This window comes from Drosophila takahashii, chromosome X, assembly GCF_030179915.1.
Source record: "Drosophila takahashii strain IR98-3 E-12201 chromosome X, DtakHiC1v2, whole genome shotgun sequence".
Classification (NCBI taxonomy): Eukaryota; Metazoa; Arthropoda; class Insecta; order Diptera; family Drosophilidae; genus Drosophila; species Drosophila takahashii.
This window is the reverse complement of record NC_091683.1, coordinates 20,419,009-20,443,155: the sequence shown is the minus strand read 5'-3', so window position 1 is coordinate 20,443,155 and position 24,147 is coordinate 20,419,009. Positions and strand designations below refer to the sequence as shown.

At 36.9% G+C, this 24,147-nt stretch overlaps 3 protein-coding genes and 1 long non-coding RNA gene across 9 annotated transcripts; 2 read left to right on the top strand and 2 right to left on the bottom strand.

Moving 5' to 3' along the window:
- Positions 1-441: 441 nt before the first annotated feature.
- Positions 442-2,800, bottom strand: LOC138913836 (uncharacterized). Of its 5 annotated transcripts, none has more exons than XR_011419702.1 (4): positions 2,403-2,800; positions 2,248-2,344; positions 2,009-2,180; positions 442-680 (listed from the first exon to the last, which is right to left on the bottom strand). XR_011419702.1 is itself a non-coding variant. In XM_070218813.1 (4 exons), exons 1-4 carry the CDS (start codon positions 2,466-2,468, stop codon positions 629-631), a joined length of 240 nt encoding a protein of 79 aa, XP_070074914.1. In that variant the 5' UTR covers positions 2,469-2,767; the 3' UTR covers positions 442-628. The 5 variants fall into 5 exon arrangements, 4 of the variants coding, with proteins under 4 accessions (XP_070074914.1, XP_070074913.1, XP_070074916.1 ...); XM_070218813.1 differs by lacking the exon at positions 2,009-2,180 and adding an exon at positions 775-799 and having other exon boundaries at positions 2,403-2,767; XM_070218812.1 differs by lacking the exon at positions 2,009-2,180 and adding an exon at positions 775-799 and having other exon boundaries at positions 442-663; positions 2,403-2,750.
- A 35-nt stretch (positions 2,801-2,835) lies between these two features.
- LOC138913837 (uncharacterized) lies at positions 2,836-16,878 on the top strand. Its single transcript, XR_011419703.1, has 3 exons — positions 2,836-2,866; positions 3,178-3,324; positions 16,442-16,878. It is a non-coding gene; the product is annotated as an uncharacterized lncRNA (long non-coding RNA).
- A 1,649-nt stretch (positions 16,879-18,527) lies between these two features.
- On the bottom strand, positions 18,528-20,182 carry LOC108059380 (uncharacterized). 2 transcript variants are annotated; one of them, XM_070218559.1, is made up of 3 exons: positions 19,949-20,182; positions 19,631-19,900; positions 18,528-19,567 (listed from the first exon to the last, which is right to left on the bottom strand). In XM_070218559.1, exon 3 carries the CDS (start codon positions 19,348-19,350, stop codon positions 18,739-18,741), a length of 612 nt encoding a protein of 203 aa, XP_070074660.1. In that variant the 5' UTR covers positions 19,351-19,567; positions 19,631-19,900; positions 19,949-20,182; the 3' UTR covers positions 18,528-18,738. The 2 variants fall into 2 exon arrangements, with proteins under 2 accessions (XP_070074660.1, XP_070074659.1); XM_070218558.1 differs by having other exon boundaries at positions 19,631-19,889.
- Positions 20,183-20,450: 268 nt separating this feature from the next.
- Positions 20,451-23,820, top strand: LOC108059378 (uncharacterized). Its single transcript, XM_017144608.3, has 3 exons — positions 20,451-21,263; positions 21,610-22,313; positions 23,361-23,820. Exons 1-3 carry the CDS (start codon positions 20,540-20,542, stop codon positions 23,766-23,768), a joined length of 1,836 nt encoding a protein of 611 aa, XP_017000097.2. The 5' UTR covers positions 20,451-20,539; the 3' UTR covers positions 23,769-23,820.
- The last annotated feature ends 327 nt before the right edge of the window (positions 23,821-24,147 follow it).

Genomic DNA, 24,147 nt, shown 5'->3' with positions numbered 1-24,147 from the left:
ATTATGCACATGCATATTCATTTGCATTTGCATATGTGCAAAAAGGAAAGAGCTGAACTGCTCGTGCAAATGCAATAACAAATGCGATTATTAGGCGCTTCTTACTACCTGGCACTTTCAGCTTATCGGCGTAAACTGTACTATGGTGGCGACGCAGCGGGTTAAGCCGAAGGGTTAAGGGGGTCCAAAAAGCCCGCGCTACTCAAATGAGAGCAAATGGCGCCAAGCCAAAGCTCCATAAAAATTAAAATGAAAATGAAAATAAAAATAAAGCCACGTGCATGGCTAATTAACAGATGTCCTCTCACAGCGGCCTTATCAACTGCACAGCGAGAAATTTGGGACTTAGAAGTAAATTTCAGATACTAAACATTGAACTAACATTAGGCTAAGGATTTTTTAAAATACTTTATAGATTATTTTCTTTTTTAATTTGGATTTTATTGGATTTATTAACATTTATACATTTTACATCTCATTTTCTTAAGTCGCATTAAATATATATTTTTTCCGTGTAACTAAGTTGTCAACTGTTGCGCTTTGAGAAATTTGTTTTGGCCCAGAATTTGTTTTGGCGTCCCACTGTCGCCACGCCCAGCGAAGGCGGAAGGCAGGGGGCGGGGTCCGTCTATGGTTCCCACATTTGAAATGCTGATAAAGCGACTGAAACAAAGAGAAAACTGCAAGTAATGAGTGGCCAGAAAGGTGATACCCTAAACCTTGTTTTGTATACGTATCCCTGTGGAAAATGGCAAGCGCAAAAAATAAACAAACCCCAGGGATGCAACTGGAAAATCACCTGGAAAATACAATAAAATAAAAATATTCAAATATTCAAATATTCAAAATATTCAAAATTAAATATTGGTAAATGTTTCGGAAAAAAAAATATTTATTAATATTCATAGGCATCTTAACTATTTTTGTAACACATTTAAAAAAAGTTTAATAGTTTGAAATAAAAATATTTCTAAATTGAAGCATCATAAATATTTTGGAATATATACATTTAAAATTATTGAGCAGCATAATAGATATTTCTAAACAAATTTTTAAAATTTTACTTTATATTAGATCATAATCCCCAGGGCTATAATTACAATTAATGGGTGGCATGAAAAACAAACAGAAATTTACGATAACTGCACCTCTTGTGTTGACACTTTACACCGGTGGAAACGAGGGGGCAGCGAAGCTAATTTGCCAAATGCACACAGAAAAAAATACAGCAAAAAAAAACAGAAAAAATAGCAGGAAAAAAACAGAACAGAAAGCGACTGATAGAGGGTGACAAAGTGCAGGGAAAAGTAGAAGGCGAAATGAAATTACGTAAAAATGCTAAACAAACGCTGCAAATAGAAAATAGAAAATAGCAAGGTGGCGGGCAAAAGCAAAAACAAAAACGAAAATATAAACAAAGAGGCAGCCAAGACATAATAATAATAATACTACTACTACAAACTGCAGCAAAAACAAGTAAACAAAAGAATCTGAATCTGGAGGGTGTATCAAATGTCACAGTGCCGATCTTTTATTGTGCTTTCGATTGGCAAACACAAAAATAATAACAAACGGCGAAACTTGAGTGTAAATTCCACGAATACTGGGAATATTGATAAAAACGGCTATATACTATATATTTTGCATGAGTTATAGGAAATCGGTAATAGCAGATATGAAAATGTTTTATTTTTGGATTTACTGCTTCCGAGAGTATGAGATCATGCATTTGTATTATCAGCCTTCCAGTATATTGCACCAATTTGGAATATACAACAAATACACATAACATAACGGAACTGGAGATAAGACCAGGATTCCATGGAGCTACCAGAAATAGATTCTTCTATTTATTATTGCACTTACAATAATAAATACACTTTTTGTCCCATTTTACAGCCATTATACAACACAGGCGTGCCAATAAATGAATTATTTCAATCAATCAAGTGAAGTGCTCTCGATTATATAACCATCATAACCAACTGCTACTCCACTTTTTACGTACTTCCACCACCTATCACTCATCTTTATTGGTTCTTCTATCTGAGAACTTTATCTCTCCAGATCTGTAATCTTATCTGCGAAATGTCGTATTAGAATTCCGTCTGCTGTATTGCGACTATTATCCAGCAAGCAAAAGTGCTGGAAACTACCCCTAAAGTTTAGTCATCTTAGGTCTAAAAAATCCAAAACTCAGAATATTAAAAAAAAACTAGAAATGCTATATTCTAGTCTTGTACTCACCGTGTCCCGCTTTTCGATCCTGAAACTGATAAACTTCAGAAACAATCCCATAAGCTACCCCTAGTTTAGTCATAATCTTGCCATATAGATCTTTAGTCTAAAAAATCGAAAACTCAGGATTTTCAAACTCGAAGCGTTGTTAGCCTTGTACTCACCGTATCCCACTTTTCGATCCCGGAACTGATGAACTTCAGACACAATCCCATTAACCATAGCATCATAATCTTTCGCTTCAGCTTTGGTTTTAGATTTAGCTTTAACTCGACTCGAGGGCCAAGGGCACGATTTGCGAGTGTGAAAATTCTGTACGTCACTCGCTGTTTTTTACGACGACAGAAACCGTGCACATATCGTTTACTGGCACTTTTATTTCGAAGTTTCTAGTTTTTAGAGTTTTTAGACCGACTTTACGACCTGTTTTCCCATGTTTCACAGCATGTAAAAAGACGCCTCGAACCCATACGGCTATTTAATTTTATAGAGAGCTTTTTGTTCTTCTTTTGCATATTTAGAGGAGCCTTCGTGCGCCGAGAAATATCAAATGAAATAAATTTTAACTGCAGTTGACAAAGTTCGGGGACGGAAGTTGGACGGGCAATAAAACGAGAACGAAATAAAAGTAAAGTGTATGCGAAATGTGAAATTAAAATAAGTAAATCAGCGAAAAGCATGGGGAGAAATCTCGACTTCGAATGCACGATAATGGACTCGTGTATATATAGCATATAGCATATAGCACATAGTACTATATAGTGTATTTAGTATATGTCTGGTGTGCATTTGTCTGTGTAATTTATGTATGCTGCTGAATAATCAGCAAAATTTTGCACTTGATGGCTCTTCCCTGTCTCTAAGCCGAATGCGAAATTCGCATTCGCGTTAATCGCCACTGCCACTCGGAAATATAGTATAATTATTCGCATTTTATAGTGCCAACTGGGCGTGCAATGAGTGGCAGTGGAAGTGGAAGCACGTGTGGCTCTGGCTTCCAGAATTTCAGATGCTATCGGAATCCTGTTTATTACCTTGAAAAGCATTTCATATTTCGTAATGGCTAAATTGGAATGACTACCACAGGTAAATCAATAGGGCATTCAAAGATTTTTGGGTAATTTTCATACGTTTCTTGAATTAATAAAAATATATAACATTATAATTTAAATGCAAAAGAACTTGTATTTTGTTGGAATTTATTTTTGGCAATTTTAATAATGCTTGATTGTATATTCAATATTAAAATGTGTGAAATATTTAAATTAAATTTATTTACGTAAGTTTACAAGTAATTTTTGGAAATTATCCAAGTATCTTATTTTATTGGTATTTTTATTTTTGGTGAAATATATTTTTTTTAATTTTAATTATGCTAGTTTGTATATTAAATAATAATATGTGTATTAAATTTCAATTCTTTTCTTTAAAAAATATCAAATAAAAACACCTCTTAACGAGGTAAAAAACTAGTGACGATCGCACCTTCAACATACAAAAGTTCTGATATCAACATTTGTGACGAAAAATTATTACACTCGTCATTAAATAGACTTTCTAATATTTTCTCATTCGGCCCGCCCTAGCAGACTATTCCAGCCTTTTTCCCTTCACAGGCATTTTCTATTGCAGCGTGCCGAATGAAAAAATATTAAAAAGTCTATTTAATGACGAGTGTAATAATTTTTCGTCACAAATGTTGATATCAGAACTTTTGTATGTTGAAGGTGCGATCGTCACTAGTTTTTTACCTCGTTAAGAGGTGTTTTTATTTGATATCAGAAGTTTTTGTTTGTTTAATATATACATTAAATATATACATTTAAATTTAAATTGGTCAATCATAATTTGTAAGCCATTGTATTTAAACAAATTAAATTAAAAAGTATTTCAAAATACCTTTTAAACGAGGTATGGCACATGTCTGTATTTTTAGTAGTGTAGAACTTACAAACTAACGAAATTTAGCCATTTTTAGCTTTTTTCCCCGCTAAAGGAGCGGATTTTTCCAAAATTCGTAGAACAAAAAATTCCTATATGGAACTCTTAAGTGCAAATTTATTGATTCCATGACCCTAAAATACAGTTCGGATACCCTCACACAAAATTCAATACTCAGGAAGCTCTAGTTGTTCGAGCTGGCAAAAGTGGCTATTTTCGTATAAAAATAACTTTTAAACGTGACTTTTTACAGTAATGTGTTATATACCAAAATTTAAGGAATCTCAAGGGCTATACAGTTTAAAGTTTTCAAGAAAATCGTTAGAGCCGTTTTTGAGAAAAATAAAAAAAAGCTAAAAAAAAAGTTTTAAAAAATTGTCTTTTGTTCATATCTTTTTAATTATTACATTTACACAAATTGCATATAGAAGGCGTTTATAGCATTTAAAAATACCTTTCAAACGAGATGCAGCACAAGTCTGTAACTTTAGTAGTATAGAAGTTACGGCTTTCCGAATTTTAGCTATTTATAGCTGTTTTTCCGCTAAACTAGCGGGTTTTTCCAAAAGTGGTAGAACAAAAGTTTTTTATATCGATGTGATGAACGTCATATCAAATTTTCAGAACTTAAAAAACATATTTTGGACAAGTGGACAAGTGGACAAGCGGACAAACAGAATTAAATTTTCATTTTGGGAAGAAGAAGAAAATCTTATTTTGGCTATAACTTTTGAACGGAGAGTCGGATTTTGACAAATGACCCCTCATTCGACGGGTATTTTCAAAAGGAATACAACTAAAACATTGCGAGTGGGCATTTATCCCCACCGGCCCCAACAGCTCCAAATTTCGAAATTTTCACTTTTTCACTTTCACCGCTCTCTCTCCCAAGCCAATTGATTTTCTTAAAGTCTTGGTATGCAATCCTGTTAGTTTTCGCAATACCTTTCGATAGGTGTATCATTCATTATGATCGGACCATCACAGTAGATTTTCATTTCTTCGTGTATATATAGTAGTCGCCTTCGCACACTCTTCTGGTGCGCTTCGTCACTACATGGACTGCCGTCCATAGTGATGTGCCATGTTACAACTTTTTCTTTAAATACCAAGAGGAAATCAACAAAATGTAAAGTAATATTGTAAAATTATCTACTTTTTTTAATAAATAAATAATAATAAAATAAAATAAATAATAATAAATAATAATTACAAATTTTACAAATATTTATTTTAAAGTCCATATAAAAGAATATATATTTTGACCATTCTTTGTTATATTTATTAATACTTTAAACTATAATAAATGACCGTTTTGTGCCATCGAAGACAATAACCCACAGAATCGTGTAATTGTGGTAATTTCTGAGGAAGCCTCTTCAATCAATTTCAAGATCACGAACTCCATCCTTCCCTCCCGTCCCCGAGTTTATCTAATTGAGTCAAAAAAGCGGAGCCATAAATGTCGCAAATGAATTAAGTGACCGGGAGGAAAATATGGAGGAAAAAACCAAAAAAAAAATGGGAGATGATGTGGCCGACCAGACAAGTTAGGGGTTGTTGTCGACGCCAGTTTTAATCAAAAATTAACGTAATAAATAATCATAAAGAATGCATAAATGTCAAATTATAAATTTAGACAAGTTTTACGACGACAACCCAAGCGCACCGATCTTTATCTTCGTATTCATATTCATCTTTATCCGGCTGTAACATAAATATTCGCACAGCCCAAAGGGCGTGGCAGTCGCGGAAAAATCAATAGATCTCCGACTTCCCCCCTTTTTTCCTTTTCCGTATTTTAGGTCGCCGCCGCAATTAAATTTGTCTGGGTCTCTCGTCTTCTTTTCTCCTATTTCTATTTCCATTTCCATTTTTTGGGACCATTATGGTGGTAACGGTGATGGCAAATGGCAACCACTTTTCCTTTCACTCACGTCCCATGGAAAAGCGGTGGGCGGGAAAGGGAAAGCGGGGGATTCGCAGACATTTTGGACGACGCCCTCGCCGAAGGCAAAGTCACAGGCGTCGGCGAAGGGGCTTATAACCTTTGAGGCCCAAATGGAATTTTCCCAGTTCTATGCTTGTTCTTTCAACAATTTTAATAGTCATAAGTATTTATTAATATCCTCACTAGCCAAATGTTTTCATAGTTGTAATGTGTCCTATCCAAAGCCCCCAAAAATCCCCCATTAGTACGCCCCTGAACACACAATCGCTGAAACACACAAAGATACAAACACAATTGTGTGCGAAATATTAGCACTAAATATATGCTGCTCGTAAATTACAGAAAAAAAAACTTTTGAACTCGTCAACGGCAGCGATAAAAAAGGATATTTTATAGACATTTTAATTTTTGGTAGAATTTTAAAAAATATATACATATGTATAAAAATATATACTTATGTACTTCTTTTATGGTACTTATAGTTATATTGTATATTTACCTAGATATATTTTTATAAATAATAAATTTATAAAACAATAATACCAAAATGTAATAATAATTCCTAGAATGCTGGGCGCTACTTTTTCCCAAGAGCAGGGTTCAAATAATATGAAAACACAATCTTCTGCGAATGAGCGAGAGAAATACTACGCGCACTCGGCTCTTTTACTCAGAAAAGTGAGTGAATGATATAGTAAATGTAAACACCCCCCGGTTTTCGTACTGCCCTTGCCCAAAAGAGATTTCGATTTCGTTTTCTTCGCGCCAAATTGTGAAACTCTGAAAAGCTTTTTTGCCGGCTGAGCTTTTTGATTTTAATCTCTACCGGCCCGGCACAATTTTCTCTCATTCTCTCCTCTCTCTCGCTCTCACTCTCTTGAGTTTTTTTCGAGTGTATCGCTTTGTCTTTGTTTTTTTTTGAGTGTTTTTTTGGATACATTGTTGCTGCAACATAAATATTCTGGCAACTTTTTTTTATATTTTAAATTTTATTTTCTGAGATATAAACATTTTTTGAATAAGACAGAAATAATAATAATAATAAAATGTTCGGGAAATTGCCTAAGGTGAATTATATAGTTATATATAGGAACTATTTAGGAACTAACAATTTTCCTTTGTTTTATTTGAAATCTCAATCGCAAAGTGCTGGAATTTGTGCGATTCCCATTAACACCCTTCTCTACCCATTTAATGTGATTAGCATATCGGCATTCCAGAATGCAACCAGTGAATAATCGCAATTGAACGCGCTTGAAGAGTTATTTATGCGACCAATACGTTGCGGTTGCCAAGTGGTCCGCAATCCTGATTAAAATATGGGTTAAACGAATCAACAGAAAAATATTTTAAATTTACACTGCACAACTCTTTTTAAAAGAAATTATATTTTCAAAGAAAGTTATTTTATATTTTACCAAACTATATATGGAATCAATTCTGTAATTTTATAATACCTGTTGTTTATTTTTAAGATTTGCTGATATTATTTTAAACCTCTTTCATTTCAATTTATATCAACACTATTTTAATTGTTAAAAAATAGCTTTTTTATTAATCCTTATGCTTACAATTGTTATTAATCATTAATTTGTTGGGTACTTTATATTTAGCCATGGCAACATTTTCTTAGATGCAGTTTTTCCGCGAATTCGCCTTGGCATATTGCATATTGATATCGATGGTACCTGAAATTGGCAATTCATTGGCAATGTGTCAAAGCCAATTGACATTTGCGCACTTTGCTCAATGAACCTCTTGCCCACCAACCCACACCCACCGCCCCCTTTGCGGTGCACTTACGTCACGAGCTACGCTGCAAGCGAACTGCAACTGCAAAAGAAACAAAGCCGAAACAAGCGAAAATAAATCAACTTCGATAATCCGGTGTTTAAATACCCTGTCAATAATAAAATAAAATCAAAATTATTAGATGCCGATTTTAAATTAATTTAAATAACTTAGGTTTATGTTTTTGAAAAAAAAAACTAAACTCTCGCAAAAAAATATTTTTATTTATATGTTTTAGTTTTCTTTTACTAAAAGACTACGTTTTCTATAGCATTATATAAGTTTTAAAATTTTAAAGTAAAAAAAGTATATTTATAAATATTTTTCTGAAACGAGAAAAAGTTTTAAAAATATTTAAAATAGTAGACTACAATAATCAGAAAGTATTTAGGCCGAAAAAGCTAGTGAAGCATATCCAGAATTTATATACTTAATCGATACCTAAAGATTTTCGAGTTCTGACTAAAAATGCAATGCCCTCCGCAAGAGTATTAAAAAAAACAATAAATTCCGCGCGGAAAAAAGAGGCCAAGCCGGGTTGCATGGCCGGTTTTCTGTCTCTTTTCGATTTGCATGCAGTTGACAATTGAATACCCGCCTCCCCCCGATGAGTTTTCCGATGAAAAGCTGAAAATGCCGCGAATGCAGCACGAGGTCAGGAATGGGAACGAAAACGAAAGACTTTGGCCACAAACTCAAAGTCAGCGGTGCGTTAAATCAGCGGCGCGCGTCTCCTGCCGTCTCTTTCGCACAGCCTGGTTCCGTCTCGCTCGCACGATCCCGAGTACCGTCGTTACGTCACTTCCGCTCGCCGTTGGTGGCACTTCAATTAAGCATTTTTATACACTCCATGGGGAGGCATTAATTCTGTTATTTTCCTAGTTAAACAAATACATTTGTATATTTCCTTGATTTTTTTAAATATTGAAACTTTTTTCTTCAAATAATTTTTGTTTTTTTTATTTTCAAAAAGTCAAAAGCTAAAATTAAGATACTTAAAATAAGGTAACTTCTAACTCAACAAATAAATATTACAGTTTATAAAAGAAAGAAAATAAATTAATCGAAAAGTGCAAATTTTTTAATTTTAAAAGCAAATCTTTAAAGCAAAAATATCGTTTTTAGGGAAGAGCATTCAAAACTTTGCTGCAAAAAATCGAAAAACTTTATGAATGAAACCTCATGTGGCGCCAAAGAGAGCGAAAAAATTTGAAAAATGTCTGTTTTTTAGTCATTTTACTTGGCTTAACCCCTTTGCGGCTGCCATTCAGTTAACCCACACATGGACATCCGTTGATACGCTCTCTGATTTCCCGATCAATGAAATTGCATGCGGCTAACTAATTTCTCAAACAAATTTTCTGTGTTTACCTTTTTGGGCAATTATTGAAATCATTTTCCATTGCATTTGTTGCTGTTTTCTGTGGCTTTTTATTGTTGTTGCTGCCATTGTTGTTGGCGGTAATTTAGCAATTATCTCTTTGTGAATTGTCATGTCGGTTTAATTAAATTATCGCACTCAGGGACGGGGAATTTCGGGCAGATAAATGAATAAACGTGGCGATGTACATTGTGATGGGTTAAGAGCGATGGCACAAGGGGGTTAAGGGGATTAAGGGGACGATGGGAAATGGTGCGGGGAAAATGCCATTTGGAAAATGAAATAAATTACGAATAAATGTAGCATTAATGTCCGAAATGTGGGGCAACATTTAGCGAAAAAAAAGACTCTTAAAAAATATTCACAACAAATAGAATGTAGAAATGAATAAGAAAATAAATTTTACTAATATTTGCTATTAACTAATCAGAAATCAAAAATGTGTTAGGTTAAAGAAAATAATTTATTAAATATTTAATAAGCTTTTAACGGTTAAATAAATTATAAATATCAATCTTCTTTATTTTATTTTAGTTTTTATAGATTTCTGTTAAAAAATTCACTAAAATAAAATAAATTATATAGAATTTTAAAACGAATAATAATAATTATAAAATTAAGACATTTAAAATAATTAGATTAAGAAGGATAACAAAATCAAGTTTTATTCATAATATTTATACTTTTCAAGCAAATACAAGTGCAAATTCCTAGACAAACCCAACCATTCTAATTGGCAGCTATTGGATTTGGGAAACGATTACCGCTGCATTTGAAAATACACATTTAGAATGCGGCTGCCACTCGATCAGATCGGATCGCATCGGTTTTCGAGGCTCGCAACTTGCACAAACGGACTCAATTCCACTCCATTCCATTCAATTCAATCAAAACTGTGTCACTGGGTTACAAGTTGCCGCCGCTGCAATTGTCGATGTTGCTGGTGTAACAATGTTGCTGCTGCACTTTGAGAGGCACGGCAGCAACAAGTTTTGCCAGCGGCAACAGCAACATCGGCGACCAAAAACTCTTGCTGTTTCCCTTTGGGCCAAAGCGGCCAATTAACTTATCTGATGCATAGAAAAAGATATAGAAAGACTCTGACTACAGCTGCAACGGCGATCACAACTACAAGCCATAACAATTCATGGCGCTTTTGTCTGCGATCCTCAATCGCTGCCTACGTACAAAAATTCAGGCAAGTCTTGGTCTACACTCAAAGAAAGGTTATAAATAATATTTAATATATAATTAATTTTAAATGAATATTTATTTATTTTTATATTTAAGTATATTAAAAATGTTTTTTTATGATATCTTTTTATTTTTATATTTTAGTATATAATAATTTATTAATAAATATTTATTTTATAAAATCTTGTATCTAATTATTTAAGTCAATATTATTTTTATATTTAAGTACATTATAAATATTTTTTATTTTTATCTAAGTATTTATTTAATTGGTTGGCCCCCGGTTTCTCGTAGTGCAATCAGCCTTCAGCTAGTGAATTTTTTATTTTTTCTACTGCCATTCATTGAGTTTTCCCGCCTATAGCCGTCTCTTTCTGCTGGCCACAGCCCGTCTCTTTCGCACCCAGCATCCGCATTCGCGCAGACGCGCTGTCTGGCTGAAAACGGAACGAAACGGCATGGAACGAAACGGAATCGGCTGGAACGGATCAAATCGGAATGGATCGGATAAACGAGTTTTTCGGGAGATTGGAAAATATGTTTATTATGCGCTGTGCCACACAGAGTTTTTCCAGGTCGGTTAAGTATTTCACTTTCGGCGGCAGACAGACATTGTGGGTGGCCTCGCCCTCCCCTTTTTTTTTGCGCAGCCTGGAAAATAATACAGAGGCTTGGCCAGGAAAATGCTGGGAAAGCGGGAGGGCCCATGAAATATTTACCAGAGAAATTTAGCAAGGAATGGCTACAAAAGGAGGAATTTTGGATTTGAAGAGGAGAATGGGTGGTTTTCAAATGTCAATACAAATTTGAATTAAAATTTAAAGGTCTCAGGAAATGTTGTAAAAATGAAGCAAACAATGCGTAAGCGTATAAAACAAATTAATTATATTTTAGCTTAATTTTGCTATTCAAGTATTTTTTAGCCATTGTAATGTATTTAAATTTACATTTTTATAAATAATATGCTGATTGCCCCAATATTTTTTCAAGTTCGTTATTTTTCTTGATAAAATAAAATCTTTTGTCCCCAAAGTCCAAGAAATTCCTGAAAAATTCCCAAAAAAGCCATCCTAAATACAAATTTTATATTTGATGTTTTCTCCTTGCTTTCGGATTGCCCAACTCGAATATCAAAGCGAGAGAATGGGGGAAAATTCTTGAAAAATTGCTGGAAACCTGGAAGTCGCACTTGGCATGCCAAAATGTGGGCAGCACTCGGCTGCTGTCAATCAAAGTTGCATTTTTCTTTTCAATTTTCCGAGACCCCCCATCCCATCCCCTCCTGCCTTTCGCCACATTTCCCACTCGAATGGAAAGCGCTGGGGCCAAACCGGAAAAGCGTGTGTTAATAGGAAAAACTTCAAAAGCCGAAAGGGGTGGAAAACATACCGTATTGCATTTGCAGTCGTTGTCACAGCAAGGCATTAATTATGCCATCAGCAAACCGACGACGACAACGAAGCAGACATATCCTGTTGACAGCCCCCAGTCCCCCCAACCGCCAACCCCCCTCATGATTTTCCAACCCCCCATCCGTTTTCCCAGGGGCGAAGGGGGAAAAAGTTTTTCGCATGGCAACGGAAGTCACGTCGGAGTTTTTCCACTGAAAATGCCCAACACTCGCAATTATTTAATAACACATATAGTATACAGTGCATTTTGATCGCAAAACTAAAAACAAGGGGTTAAGGTGGGCGTTCAGGTGTGGCCTGAGTTGGGGGCGTGGCAGTATTTAAGTGCCCGCATAGCAGCAAAACGAGTGCCAAAAAGAAGGCCACACTGAACGGCACAAAAATAAGTTCTGAGAGCTAAAATAAATTCAAATTTAAATGTTTTCAATTGGTATAATCAAGTGAATTTATTATTTTAAAATAAAAATATAATTTTTAAACAAAAATTACTCAAATCAAACTTAATCAAACTGAATGATTAATAACTTTTTAAGAACTCAATTCTATTAAAAAAAACGGACAGAGAAATATGAAACAATTAAACTCAAATGGTTCTTGTTAATTTCCTAAAATATCCCCCATTAATTTATTAGTCAGCAGCCCTGTTGACCAGTGTATTCCAAGGCGCCATCGGTGTGTTTCTCACAAAAAGAAAATGAGGGGGAAAATGTAGCCCCGTTTTCGTACAAATATTTGGCTGTATAAAAATAAAATAGACCATTTTCAAATGGGGAAAACTCACCGAGAGGTGTATCTATGAGATGTCGCCGCTGACAAATAGAAAATTCCATGCAAGCGTAAAAATAAACTTGGGGCAATGTTAGCTTTTCCTCGCTGCGGAATTTTCCCCCCGGAGATAAGAAAATCGTCCCCATAAATGTCAATTAATTTATGTGCGTCCTATGGCAACTAGACATTTGCCTGGCCAACTGAAGATTGAAGTTCGGCCAAATGGAAAGTGGAATAGGAATATCGAAATCGGAAAATGTAAAATGGAGAGTGGAAAATGGAAAAGTGGAAAACGACTGCGACTGCGTTGGCGGCCTTTGGCGACGTTGTCAGCGTTCTGGGCGATTAGTTGCCTTAAAAATAGACTCAGACATGCGGAAGAAAGAACGAAGAGGTTCTCTGCACTCGAAAAAGAAATCAAAACTTATCACAAAAGGAGAAAATCCCCATCAAGCATCCCCAAGATAAATCTGCATTTTATACGCAAATTTCATTACATTTTTATTTTATTTAATTTTATATATTTACATCCAAATCTGATGAGATCAAATTCTTTGAAAATATTTTGATTAATTTAATATACATTTTCTAAAGTAAATAAATAAATTAAATTAAATTCGAAAGCTTCGCTAATATTTAATATTAAATTATATTAAGTGAATATAACGTGCTTTAGAAATTGTTTGATTATGTAAAAAATATTAAGTGTTATCTATAACTTTTATAAGGTATTTCAATAAAGCTATTATAGATAAATAATGCAGGTAATTATTTAATAAGTATTATTTTTAAATTCCAATGGGTATTTTTACTCTCAGTGCATTCGGTTGTCAGGCGACATCTTCATCTCATCTCTCCGCATCTCATCCATCCAATCCCGCCCACTCTTTTCCACCTCCTCGACGGGTCGGTTCGGTTTGGTTCTGTCTGGCTGTCCGCCTAAAAATATTCCCCACTAATCCTACACGAAAAACTATTTCGGTGTTAATAATCTGCTTCCGCAACTCATAGCTATGCGATCCCATACGATCAGATACGAAACAATATAATGCCAGGCATCCAAAATCCAAATTGCCACGGGCTGCTCCTTTTCATTTACATTCGCTTACCTCGAAAAAGTGTGGGATTAAAGTCGCCTATTTTATTCTTGTTAGCCGAAAAGTGTGGAAATATTTGTTTAGAATTTACTTGACACTTTTAGTTCTTTTTGCAGCCTGTAGCAACTATTAAGTAAGAACTATTATTACATTCTGGGATTTTTAGCATTAGAATTCGTTAACTAATCATATGTTTTTGCCTTTATATGGATTTTTTCTTAAACTTTTAAATTAAACAGAAAAGCGTAAAAATATTTATTTATTTGTATAAAAGGAAAAATTTTAATGTATGCTTTAAGATGTTAGCAATCACATTCTGTTATTATGTGAAAATATTTGTTTTAGTTAATATATAAATAAATCATTTTCGGCTGATTTAAATAATTTAAATTTTTTATCAGGGGTTTTATAAAGTAGAAAATCCGGATCTGGTTAGAAATTTCTAATAAAAATTGTTCCAAATCAGAACATGAAATAAATTAAGAAGATTACACTTGTATTTCATTTGGAGCAACTGCTCTTTTCATCGGTTACCTTTGGGATACAAAATTTCCGGATTTCACATCCGTGTCCCCTTGAAAAATTCCACCCATTTCGGGCTCCATCTGACTTTTAGCCGGCTGGCGTTAATTTGCCTGCCAGCTTTACCGCAATGGGCTGTAGTAATGGTAATATTTGCACAGTCAGCCCAAGGGTCTCGGTCTGGGCCTCTCTGCGGGTATTTCTTTTCTGCATCTCTGTGCCCCGAACATATAGGTATGGTATACCCCACATATATCTGCTTTCTTGGACGTATCGTGCAGAGGTAATTTTCATGCAGTCATTCCTCATTCATTAAAACGTCGCATGGCGTCCGCAGAAGAAAGAAAGACGGCGAAGAATGGCGAAGAAGCAGCAGAAGACTGCTCAGCAGAAGACTGGCGAGAAGAGAAGAGACCCAAGGGGTGGGGGGAAGGGGGGTTGTCTTTTGGCATGGCATTAACCCGTAGAACTCCTTTCACTTTACATTCTAATTCCAAAAGTTCCAGCATTCGCATACCAAGACCCTGTTACCTTGGCGAGGGGCTGGGCGGGGGAGGCCGGCATTCTTCGCTCCGGCTCCGGCGAATGCGAAACCTGAATGCCCGATGAATGCTAATGCTAATACCTCGTACCTGGCCAATTTTCCCCTCGGGCGGCCTATAAAATATGTATGTGTGCAGTGCGGTGTGCACACGGTGCAAAAATGGCAAAAGTATCACCAAAATCGGTCATTACCTTGATGCTTTTCCGCGTGAAAACAGTTGTTATCGTTGGCCTAACGACATGAAAATTGGTATGTGGCCAGTTAACCTGCCCAACAACTCGAACAAGTGCCAGGAAAATATATCACTTTTGTTTTCGGCTCGAAATATGATTTCAACGATTATATTTATGTCTATACTTATACATAAAATATAAAAGACAAATGTTGTTCTCAGTGCAGCTACATAAAAGAATTCCCAACTAAAGTGACCAAGCTATCGATCGGAGTTCGAAAAGGCGGCCAAATCGATGGCACAAATAAAATATTTAATTGCCCCAACCAATGTGCATTATTAAATAACTGGGAAGCGTGGATAAAATATAAACAATGCCACTATCTGCAGCTAATTGTTGACGCCCAGGTAAATAAACTTCTTAGTTTGTCAAATGGGAAATGAAATTCCTTGGCTGCAAAGTGAATTCTTCTACGGGAACATGGGTGATAACGCCTGAGACGGAAAACTATACGTTGATAGGGAAAACGAATGGCAACTATAAATGAAAAGTGGAAATAGTTAAGTTTCCCCAATGAAAAGGTAAAATCATTTAAGCATCTATAAATCTAAATATGTTTCCTAATTCTGGAATAAAATACTGAATACTTGTCTATAGTAAAACCATCCATTCTAAATTTGATAAATTCACTATATAGATTACTTTTGGGCCCAAGAGGGCGTTGACAGCTGTAACGGAAAAGCGACGAACACAAACGTATGCTTACAAATACGTACAAAGTACCAGCAGCAGGTGCGATAAGGGCCACAAGGGGTAGGGATTTCGAAATGGTCTGGACATCGATATGATCGGGGGGCAGTGCTATAAATATTACCAGAAAAAGGCCCACAACTGATACTGATGGACAGGCCCAATGGCTGCGCCACTCGAATATTTCGCCGCCAAAAAGCGATTAATCATCTCCGCCGCCTGTTTAGACCACAACAATAACAAGAGATTAATATAGCCGATGTCTGAGGCTGATTTTGATTCTGATCTTGGTTCAGACTCAAGCTCCGATGCTGTGGGAAACACCACAAAGGAGTACTCGTACACTGGCCAAAAATGTGCTAAATACTTTAAAAAGCATTAACATTTTGTTATGGTATTTTAAATATAATATTTTATTTATTTTCCCAAGATTAGGGAATTAAAAAAAACAAAACAAGTTGTAAGTTGTTATGTTCAAAATATACTAGATGTAGGATGTATTTGTTTTAATCATTAACACTATAAATTCTGTATTCTGTAGCATAAATTTCATATGAAATATTGAAAATATTTGTAATTTTATACCGAAAGTTATATTTAAATACTTCTGACAGTATTATCTCTCCAAATTAATTATAATTACAATTTTGATTATTGAAATGATATTTGGGCGTTCCAGGTTTTCTCAGTGCTTTATTCGGCATGTGGAGCCGCTGAAGGGGCCACCGGCTCATCTGGAGTGCCACTTGCCACTTGCCACAAATTCCCTTAATCATCGCCTGGTGTAATAAATCTAATTTCCCCCAGAGCAGCCACCAATCGATCGATCTACATATACGGACACAAAAACCAATCAACTTACTGGCCATATCTCCACTCCATTCCAGGGCACTTCAATTCATATTCAACAGCTTTGAATACAAAAAGGCTTTGGATACAACGAATACGAGCGACAAGACTTGGTAGATAATGCAAATACAAAATAAATATTCCAGCTACTTGAAACTAAATAAGTTATTGAACTTAGAACTATACAGATTTTAATTTAATGAAATGTAATAATTTATAATTTCCTATTGGTAAACTTGTCATAAATTGTAACAAATACCTAATGGATTGAAATGTATTTTAAAAATGGAATATTCTCTAATTTAACCCATCTGATTCTTGCAAGCGGATGTGATCGATTGTTCGCAGATAGCAAAGCCCCGATGGTCCCTGATCTCTAAAACTTGCCCAATGCCACGACTTTAGGAGCCGGGAAAAGCGAAAGAAAAACAGACAATGCCAGCCAATTACCAGCGATAACACAAATATTTCTGTAACAACCAGTTCTTGGGTCGAGTTTTCAGTTTAAAGTTTTCGGTTTTCAGTTTCGATTTCGATTTCGTCAGTTGGCCAGAAATTAGCACGTAACTTCGGGTCGAACCCCACCCCAAAACAAAAACAAAAAAAAGCCGAAAACCCATTGGCACTAAGTCATAAAAATAACAATGAACAAGACACAAGACACGGCCCAAAAATGTACAACAATTTTTATTATATCTTTTCATTTTCTTTATTTTTTGTTTTGCTTTTTTTTGGCTTGTTGTTGTTGTTTTGTGGCTGTCATGCTCATTGAGCACGCTTTTTGCCTCCCGCCCTAAGACAAGGGGAGGCTGGTAGCCCTGGTAGCCGGGCTTCACTGTTCACTGTTCGGATTGTGCGTGCCCCTACTTATTGGCGATTTGTTGACATTAGGTCTTAAAATTTATTAGTTCTTATTGTCAACGGTTGGTGTAGGCTTGTGTTTTTTTTTGGAGGGGGTGGGGGGCGGCAAGCCCTGGGCGTGGCCAATGGGATTTCGGTTGCCTAATGCCGCGGTCACAATCGAATCGATTCGAGCGGAATGCAATGCCATAACAATTAAATTAGTGACAATTAAAAGGGGTCTCTGTTTATTATGTAGATACCCACATGCAGTATACTCCAGGTTCTGTGGGCCAGTGGGTTCAAAATAAACCCTTCGACGGGCCTATACAACTTTCACATTTTCGCCAAGAAGTTTAAACTTGAGTATAAATTAAGATAGTTACCATATGTATTTCGTACGTTACATTTTTAAAGTCAAAATATAAATGATTTGAAAAGTAATACAATAAAAGACCATTTTTGGCCAAGTTGCAGCAAAAAATCCAAAAGAAAAGAAATTAATTATATTATCACAAACCAAAATCCCGAATTAAAAAAAAAACATTTCTTTGGCCGATACAACGGAAATATTTATCCAAACATGGATTGTCACACCTTTCTGAACTCGTTATTAAATTTCCAATCGATTGGCATTTAAACATTTTATGGACATTTTATTTGTTTTTAATTTTTCGCAAAAAATCATAGGGTACCCCCTTACAAAAAAATTAAAAATTGGCGAAAATTTTATTTTTCCAAAATCACACGGAAAGTGTTATGGATTAATTGATAATTTTGTTATCTGTTCAAAACAGTATTTATTTTTGGCATAGGACCAATTTCCAGTCAATTGGCATTTCAACCTTGACATTTTATTTTTTTTTATTTTTTCGCAAAAAATCATGATAACTCACTTGAACTTTATTGTTTGTCAATTCTAGTGTACTTATGCACGACACTAAATATGTATAACGTTGTTTTCTAATTTTTTTTAAACAAATTATTTTTAAATTAAATAATTCTCTTTTCAAAGAGGATTCAATTTTTTTTAATGTGATAATAAAATTGTTAGTCAAATAAAAACCGCATAAAAGTGCCACTCCAAAATGTATATATATTTCTCAAATATGGAAGCCAAAAGAGTTCAAAATTAACGAATGGCCGCAACATTAGCCCAATAATTTATTCATCACTCTGCTCGTCCAAGGTCGAATGGATTGGGTTAGAGGTGGAGGGTCTAAAAAGTTTCGAAAAAGAAAAGATGGCGACTTCAGGATCTCGGGATCTCTGCACATCCCATCCGATCTACTTCTCGCCCGTGACGGCCAAGGCGGTGAGGACGTAGAAGCCGGACCAACTCAAGTAGGTCACCGGCTCGGCGCTTCCCTCGCTGACCTGCTCCTCGAAGAACTTGGCCCCGAACTGGGCCATGAAGGCCAGGAAGGCCATGCCGGCCAGATTCCAGCTGCTCTCGTTGATCGACAGGTAGAGCAGCGAAGTGATGTTGCCCAGAACGGTGAGCGTCTTCAGGGTGTTCAGGGGACCTCCCTCTCCGCTCTCATCGCCGCCGCCGCCCTCGCCCTTGAAGAGATTCAGGATCACGCTGACGCCCAGCGGCACGATGAAGAGGCCATGGCCCAGGGCAATGTTGTTGCTCTCGGCGCCCAGATACAGATCCACATTGACCAGCGGCAGCGGGATGATCTCCATGATCGAGGTGGTCGTGTCCGCGACCTTCTTGGCGTTCTCATCGCCGCTCAGGCTGCTCACCAACCCGAAGAGTCCATGGCAGAAGCCGATCACGCAGGCGGTGAAGGCATACGGATGGTCGCTGGGACCGATCTTGTAGAACCCAAAGCCGGTGGCTCCGCAGAGCAGGACGTTGAGCACGGTGCTCACAGCCGAGTTGTCCGACATCCTGATATCTAGTTTGAGTATCTACCAGAGTTATAGCTTGAAAGAGTTTTCCTTTTAAACTCACAACTTGCTTTTTACTGAGATTCTATTCAAGAACTTAGTATTTCATATATAGCTGATAAATTTGCTTTGCTAGCACACTTTTCTCAAAAACCACTGCTTTTTCTGGTTCTATCTTGCTTTTTAAATGAAATGCCTTATTTCATTTGTTCAATAACTAAAATGAGATTATAATTAAGTTAGGAACTCTGTTGCCCATAGATATAGATGGTAAACTTGCTTTGTTAGCACACAGCTTTCCTTATGAACTTATTGCTTTCCCTTGCTTTGTGCTTTCTTGCTTTATGCTTATTTGCTTTTTAGGTAGAAGGCCTTGTTTCAGTTGTCAGATAAAGAGTCTGCTTAAATGCTGCTAATAAGGAATACTTAAATTTTTTTGTTCAACCTTGCTTTGCTTTGCGTGCAGCTAAAGAACTTGCTTTGCTGTTTTGCTTATTTGCTTTGTGAGCAAGATGAGAACCACTGGTTTTCTTCTGCGTCTGCTTGGTTGCTTAAGTTTAAAAATCATAAAGATCACGTTTTGTTTTTGCCTACTCACTTTTGTGCTTGGCTGCTTTGCAAGCAGGTTAGAAAATGCTTTCTCGCTCCGGCCCTCGGTTTATTTGTGGTATTTTAACGGTTTTTTAGTCGAAAGAGAACGCAAAACTTATTAAGAGGGGATAGGATAAAATTTACAATTTGAATTTGTTCTGGTTTTACGAGTAGAGTGCCTCAGTTTGACTTGAGAATGTGTCGACCGAAACGTTGAACGAGCTGTGTGATAATGCTCCACACAAAGCACTGACAAATCGAGAGAGCAGAAAGTTAATGTCAACGCCTGCTGCGAGATAATCCAAAAACTGGATCCTTTTCCGTGAAAAATGTGCACATTTAATAATTTATCAAGAATAAATGTCCAGCCGTCGTGTAAATGTTATATATGTAAAGGGTTTTTAAGATTTTCTAAGTAAAAGTATTTTTTATAAATTTATTTATAATAAAAATCATGCGTATCAAAAATATATGAAAGTTGGCCTTGGAATGACACTCCATTCCCATTATCATTTCCATTCCATTCGTCAACTAGATTAGTACATTTCTAATATTTTACTGTGTCCAATAATTTGTTGTAATTTTCGAAAAAAAAATCATGTATGTCATTGAGACAAAAAAAAATCGAGGTAAAAAATTAGAAAAAAAGGCAAAAAAGACCAAAGCGTTAAAAGTGGTCGAGAAGAAACCGAATCTGCTGGAGGATCCCAGCAAATTGTTGACACCGAGTTGGTTCTGGAACCAATATATAAACAAGCAGAATGTTCCGCCTCCCGTGACGCGTCCCCTGCTGAAGGTCGCCGATCCCCAGTTGAACTCGCCCGTTTCGAATAGCTCCAAACTCGAAGTTCTGGACGAAAGTGGCGCTGCGGCTGTCAAATCGGTCTGCGGCGATATAGGGCCGTGTCCTCCGCCACCGGTATTGATTAAGAATCGCCGGAGTCCCGATTTCGCAGATATTTTAACGATTTCGCGGCAAAGACGTCTTCGAACTGCGGGCCAAGCCCTGAGTATTGAGGAGTTTCTGACCAAAAAGGAGGAAAAAGCGGAGGTTGCACAGCCAGAGGCCACAACTGCTATTGAGAAATCCGAGGAAAATCCCGAAGTTCCGAGTCCTGTACCTCCTGTTTTGGAAACCGGTGTTACCGACGGGGTCACCGATGGGGTCACCAAAGAGGTCCCCAAAGAGGTCACCAAAGGGGCCACCAAAAGGTTCACCGCCCGTGATTTTGAGGTTGTTTTTAAGCCGGAAAGTCTAGACGATCGAAGTCTGAAATTATCCAGTGCCGAGATCATCTGTAACAAAGCAGATCGCAAGTTGAGTAAGTTTCATTACCTCCCATTTTAACCTATAGCTTTTAATAGATCATTTCAAAAGATAAGAAGATTTTAAAGATAAGCACATAACATTAGATTAATGATACTTTTAACAATTAAGTTCATAAAACTCTTTTTCTAATCACAATACTTAAAAACATGAAAATACGGAACAAAATGGAAGATTATTTATTTTATCTACTATATCATAGATTATAGTCGATACAAAAGAATAAATATTTCACTTTTTTTTATTAGCTATTTCACTTTTCACTTTTTTTAAAGTTATTTCACTTTTTTTTAATTTAACATTACGATTGAAAAATCCCTAAAAAAAGTGATTTCCCTTAGCCAACTGTGATGTCCTATCGGAGACGATCAGGAACTGCTGGCACGACGACCTGGAGATCCAGATTGAGTCGAGGTTCTACTACGTGGACCGCCAGCTGTTCACCTACTTTGCCCGCAATTTCCGCGGCTGCTCGAATTCCTTTCTGCAGATCCCCGCGGAGAAGGTGCCGATGCGCCTGCTGGTCCGCATCTACGAATGGATGCTGGGATGCGAGGACGAGAGCTTTCCCATTGGCAACGAGCTGATACCCTTCTTCGCGGCGGCCAAGTTCCTCGGGGTGCAGAGGCTGATGGGGCAGTACTGGGGCACATTCTCGCGGCGCGGCGACCGCACCTGCTGGGAGCTGAACGCCTTTCACACCTTCCTGATGGCCCGCGAGTACCGCTGCCCGGAGATCATGACCGTGATGCTGGGCCGCGTGCGCAAGGCCTTCCTGCCCGTGGTGGCCTCCCGCGAGTTCCTCGAGATGGATGCCAACGAGGTGGCCTGCCTGCTCTCCCAGGACATGCTGTGCGTCAATAGCGAGGACGAAGTCTTCTTTGCCGCCTTCTATTGGCTGGACTTCGCCTGGGCGGAACGCAAGAAGCACGCGGTTGGGGTGATGAGCCAAGTCCGGTTCGCCCTGGTGTCACCCTGGTTGCGACGATCCATCACCAACATCGCGGAAAGCAATCGCATCAGCGAGATTGCCAAGCTGCAAGAGGTGAGTATGCTAGAGGGGCTTTTAAAAAATCACTCATTACCAAAGAGCTGATGAATTCGCGGTTGCATTGTAGTTAACTATAAAAGGGTTTTTCTAAAAAAAATTGAAATCTGAAGAATTCGTGTTTCTGTGAACATTTGAAGCTAAATAATTCGCGAGAAAATCTTATAAGAACATGTTAATCCGAAACAAGAGAGAACGCTATAGTCGGGTGCCCCGACTATCAGATACCCGTTACTCAGCTAAAGGGAGTGCGAAGGAGATGGAGAAAAACTTTGGTCCGCCGTAACTTTTTAACGAATGGTCCGATTTAAAAAATTTCTTCTACATTTCGATAGGTATTGATAAACACAATAACACAGCATTTTTAATTTTCCAAAATATTGAAATTTTTAAAATCGTATATTAGCGATTGTGGGCGTTAGAGGGGGCGTGGCACCCTTTTGAAACAAACTTGCGCTGCGTAGGAACTCCTAGAATCTGCATGCAAAATGTCAATCTTCTAGCTTTTATAGTTTCCGAGATCTCAGCGTTCATACAGACAGACAGACAGACAGACAGACGGACAGACAGACGGACAGACGGACATGGCTAGATCGACTCGGCTAGTGACCCTGATCAAGAATATATATACTTTATGGGGTCGGAAACGCTTCCTTCTACCTGTTACATACTTTTGCACGAATCTAATATACCCTTTTACTCTACGAGTAACGGGTATAAAAATATAGAGCTTTTATTATCACTTGAACCTAAAGAATTTGCGGTTCCGCTTTAATTTAAAGAGGAACTTTTCAGAAAAGTTTTACCCAAAGAACATTGCAATATAAAAATTCGCTATTTAATAATAGGTATTTTAAGAACACTGAACGCTGAAAAATTCTCGTTTTAATGTTAATTTTAACAGAGGCTTAAAAAATAGCTTTTTAAAAGTTTATGTGAGCCCGCTGAATCCTTTGTATTCAAAGGTAAATTTATACTTAACATAAAGCCGACATAACTTATGTTCTGTTTAATTTGTAGTACTTATTAATAATATTATTACAGGTGAAAGACTTGATTTGGGAGGGCACCCAATACATTACTGCCCTCATGGCGTTCAGAAATAGAAAGACCCATGAGGGTGACGAAATTAAGGATATTTTGGAGCCGTTCAGACACAAAAGGGTTGCCGAACGATTTTACACCTTCTGCGTTGGTGTGCCGCACCATCATGACTCGAGATGTTCGCGCTATCGCGAACTGACCTTCGAGAGCTTCAAGCGATTCCTGCACCGCCTCCATTCGCATGGCCAGCAGTTTATGGACGACCTGAAGTTGGTGCCGAATAAGCACAGGATCCCGTACCGCTGTTGCATCGACATCAAGCCTCGTCCTTTTCGCATTCGCAATTGTCCCACGCCGTCCTTCTACACAAAGATGGCTCCCTGCTGGAAGCGAGAAGTTCCCGAATAATTCACTCTTTGGTCTATATTTTATTTTAATAAAGAGTCCTTTTAACTTTTAAGTAGAATTTATAGTATAAAGACCTGAAAATATAAAGATATATACCAGTCTTTAGATAAGGATTGTGGCCTCTATCAATATTATCGATGCTATAAGAATTTAGCAAAAATTGACAACAAAATACTAAAGCCAAGAACAATTAAAAATATGTCATTGAATATCGATTTACAAATATCCTAAAAGTCGCATGCAAAAATAAATTATTTACCTGATACATATATTCTTAATTTTTTAAACCATTGATATTATCATTGGTTCGCTATCGATACTAACCCTTTTTTTCAAATTCTTATTTATAAAAGCTTTCCCAGATGAAAGTATTTATACA

Coding starts and splice junctions, on each gene's coding strand:
- LOC138913836 (XM_070218812.1), bottom strand. CDS start 2,468: ATGATGCTATGGTTAATGGGATTGTGTCTGAAGTTCATCAGTTCCGGG. Junction 2,345..2,402: donor GGATCGAAAAGTGGGATACG/GTGAGTACAAGG, acceptor TCGATTTTTTAG/ACTAAAGATCTATATGGCAA. Junction 664..774: donor TTTCCAGTTGCATCCCTGGG/GTTTGTTTATTT, acceptor TCTTTGTTTCAG/TCGCTTTATCAGCATTTCAA.
- LOC108059380 (XM_070218559.1), bottom strand. CDS start 19,350: ATGTCGGACAACTCGGCTGTGAGCACCGTGCTCAACGTCCTGCTCTGC.
- LOC108059378 (XM_017144608.3), top strand. CDS start 20,540: ATGTATGTCATTGAGACAAAAAAAAATCGAGGTAAAAAATTAGAAAAA. Junction 21,264..21,609: donor CAAAGCAGATCGCAAGTTGA/GTAAGTTTCATT, acceptor GATTTCCCTTAG/CCAACTGTGATGTCCTATCG. Junction 22,314..23,360: donor AGATTGCCAAGCTGCAAGAG/GTGAGTATGCTA, acceptor ATATTATTACAG/GTGAAAGACTTGATTTGGGA.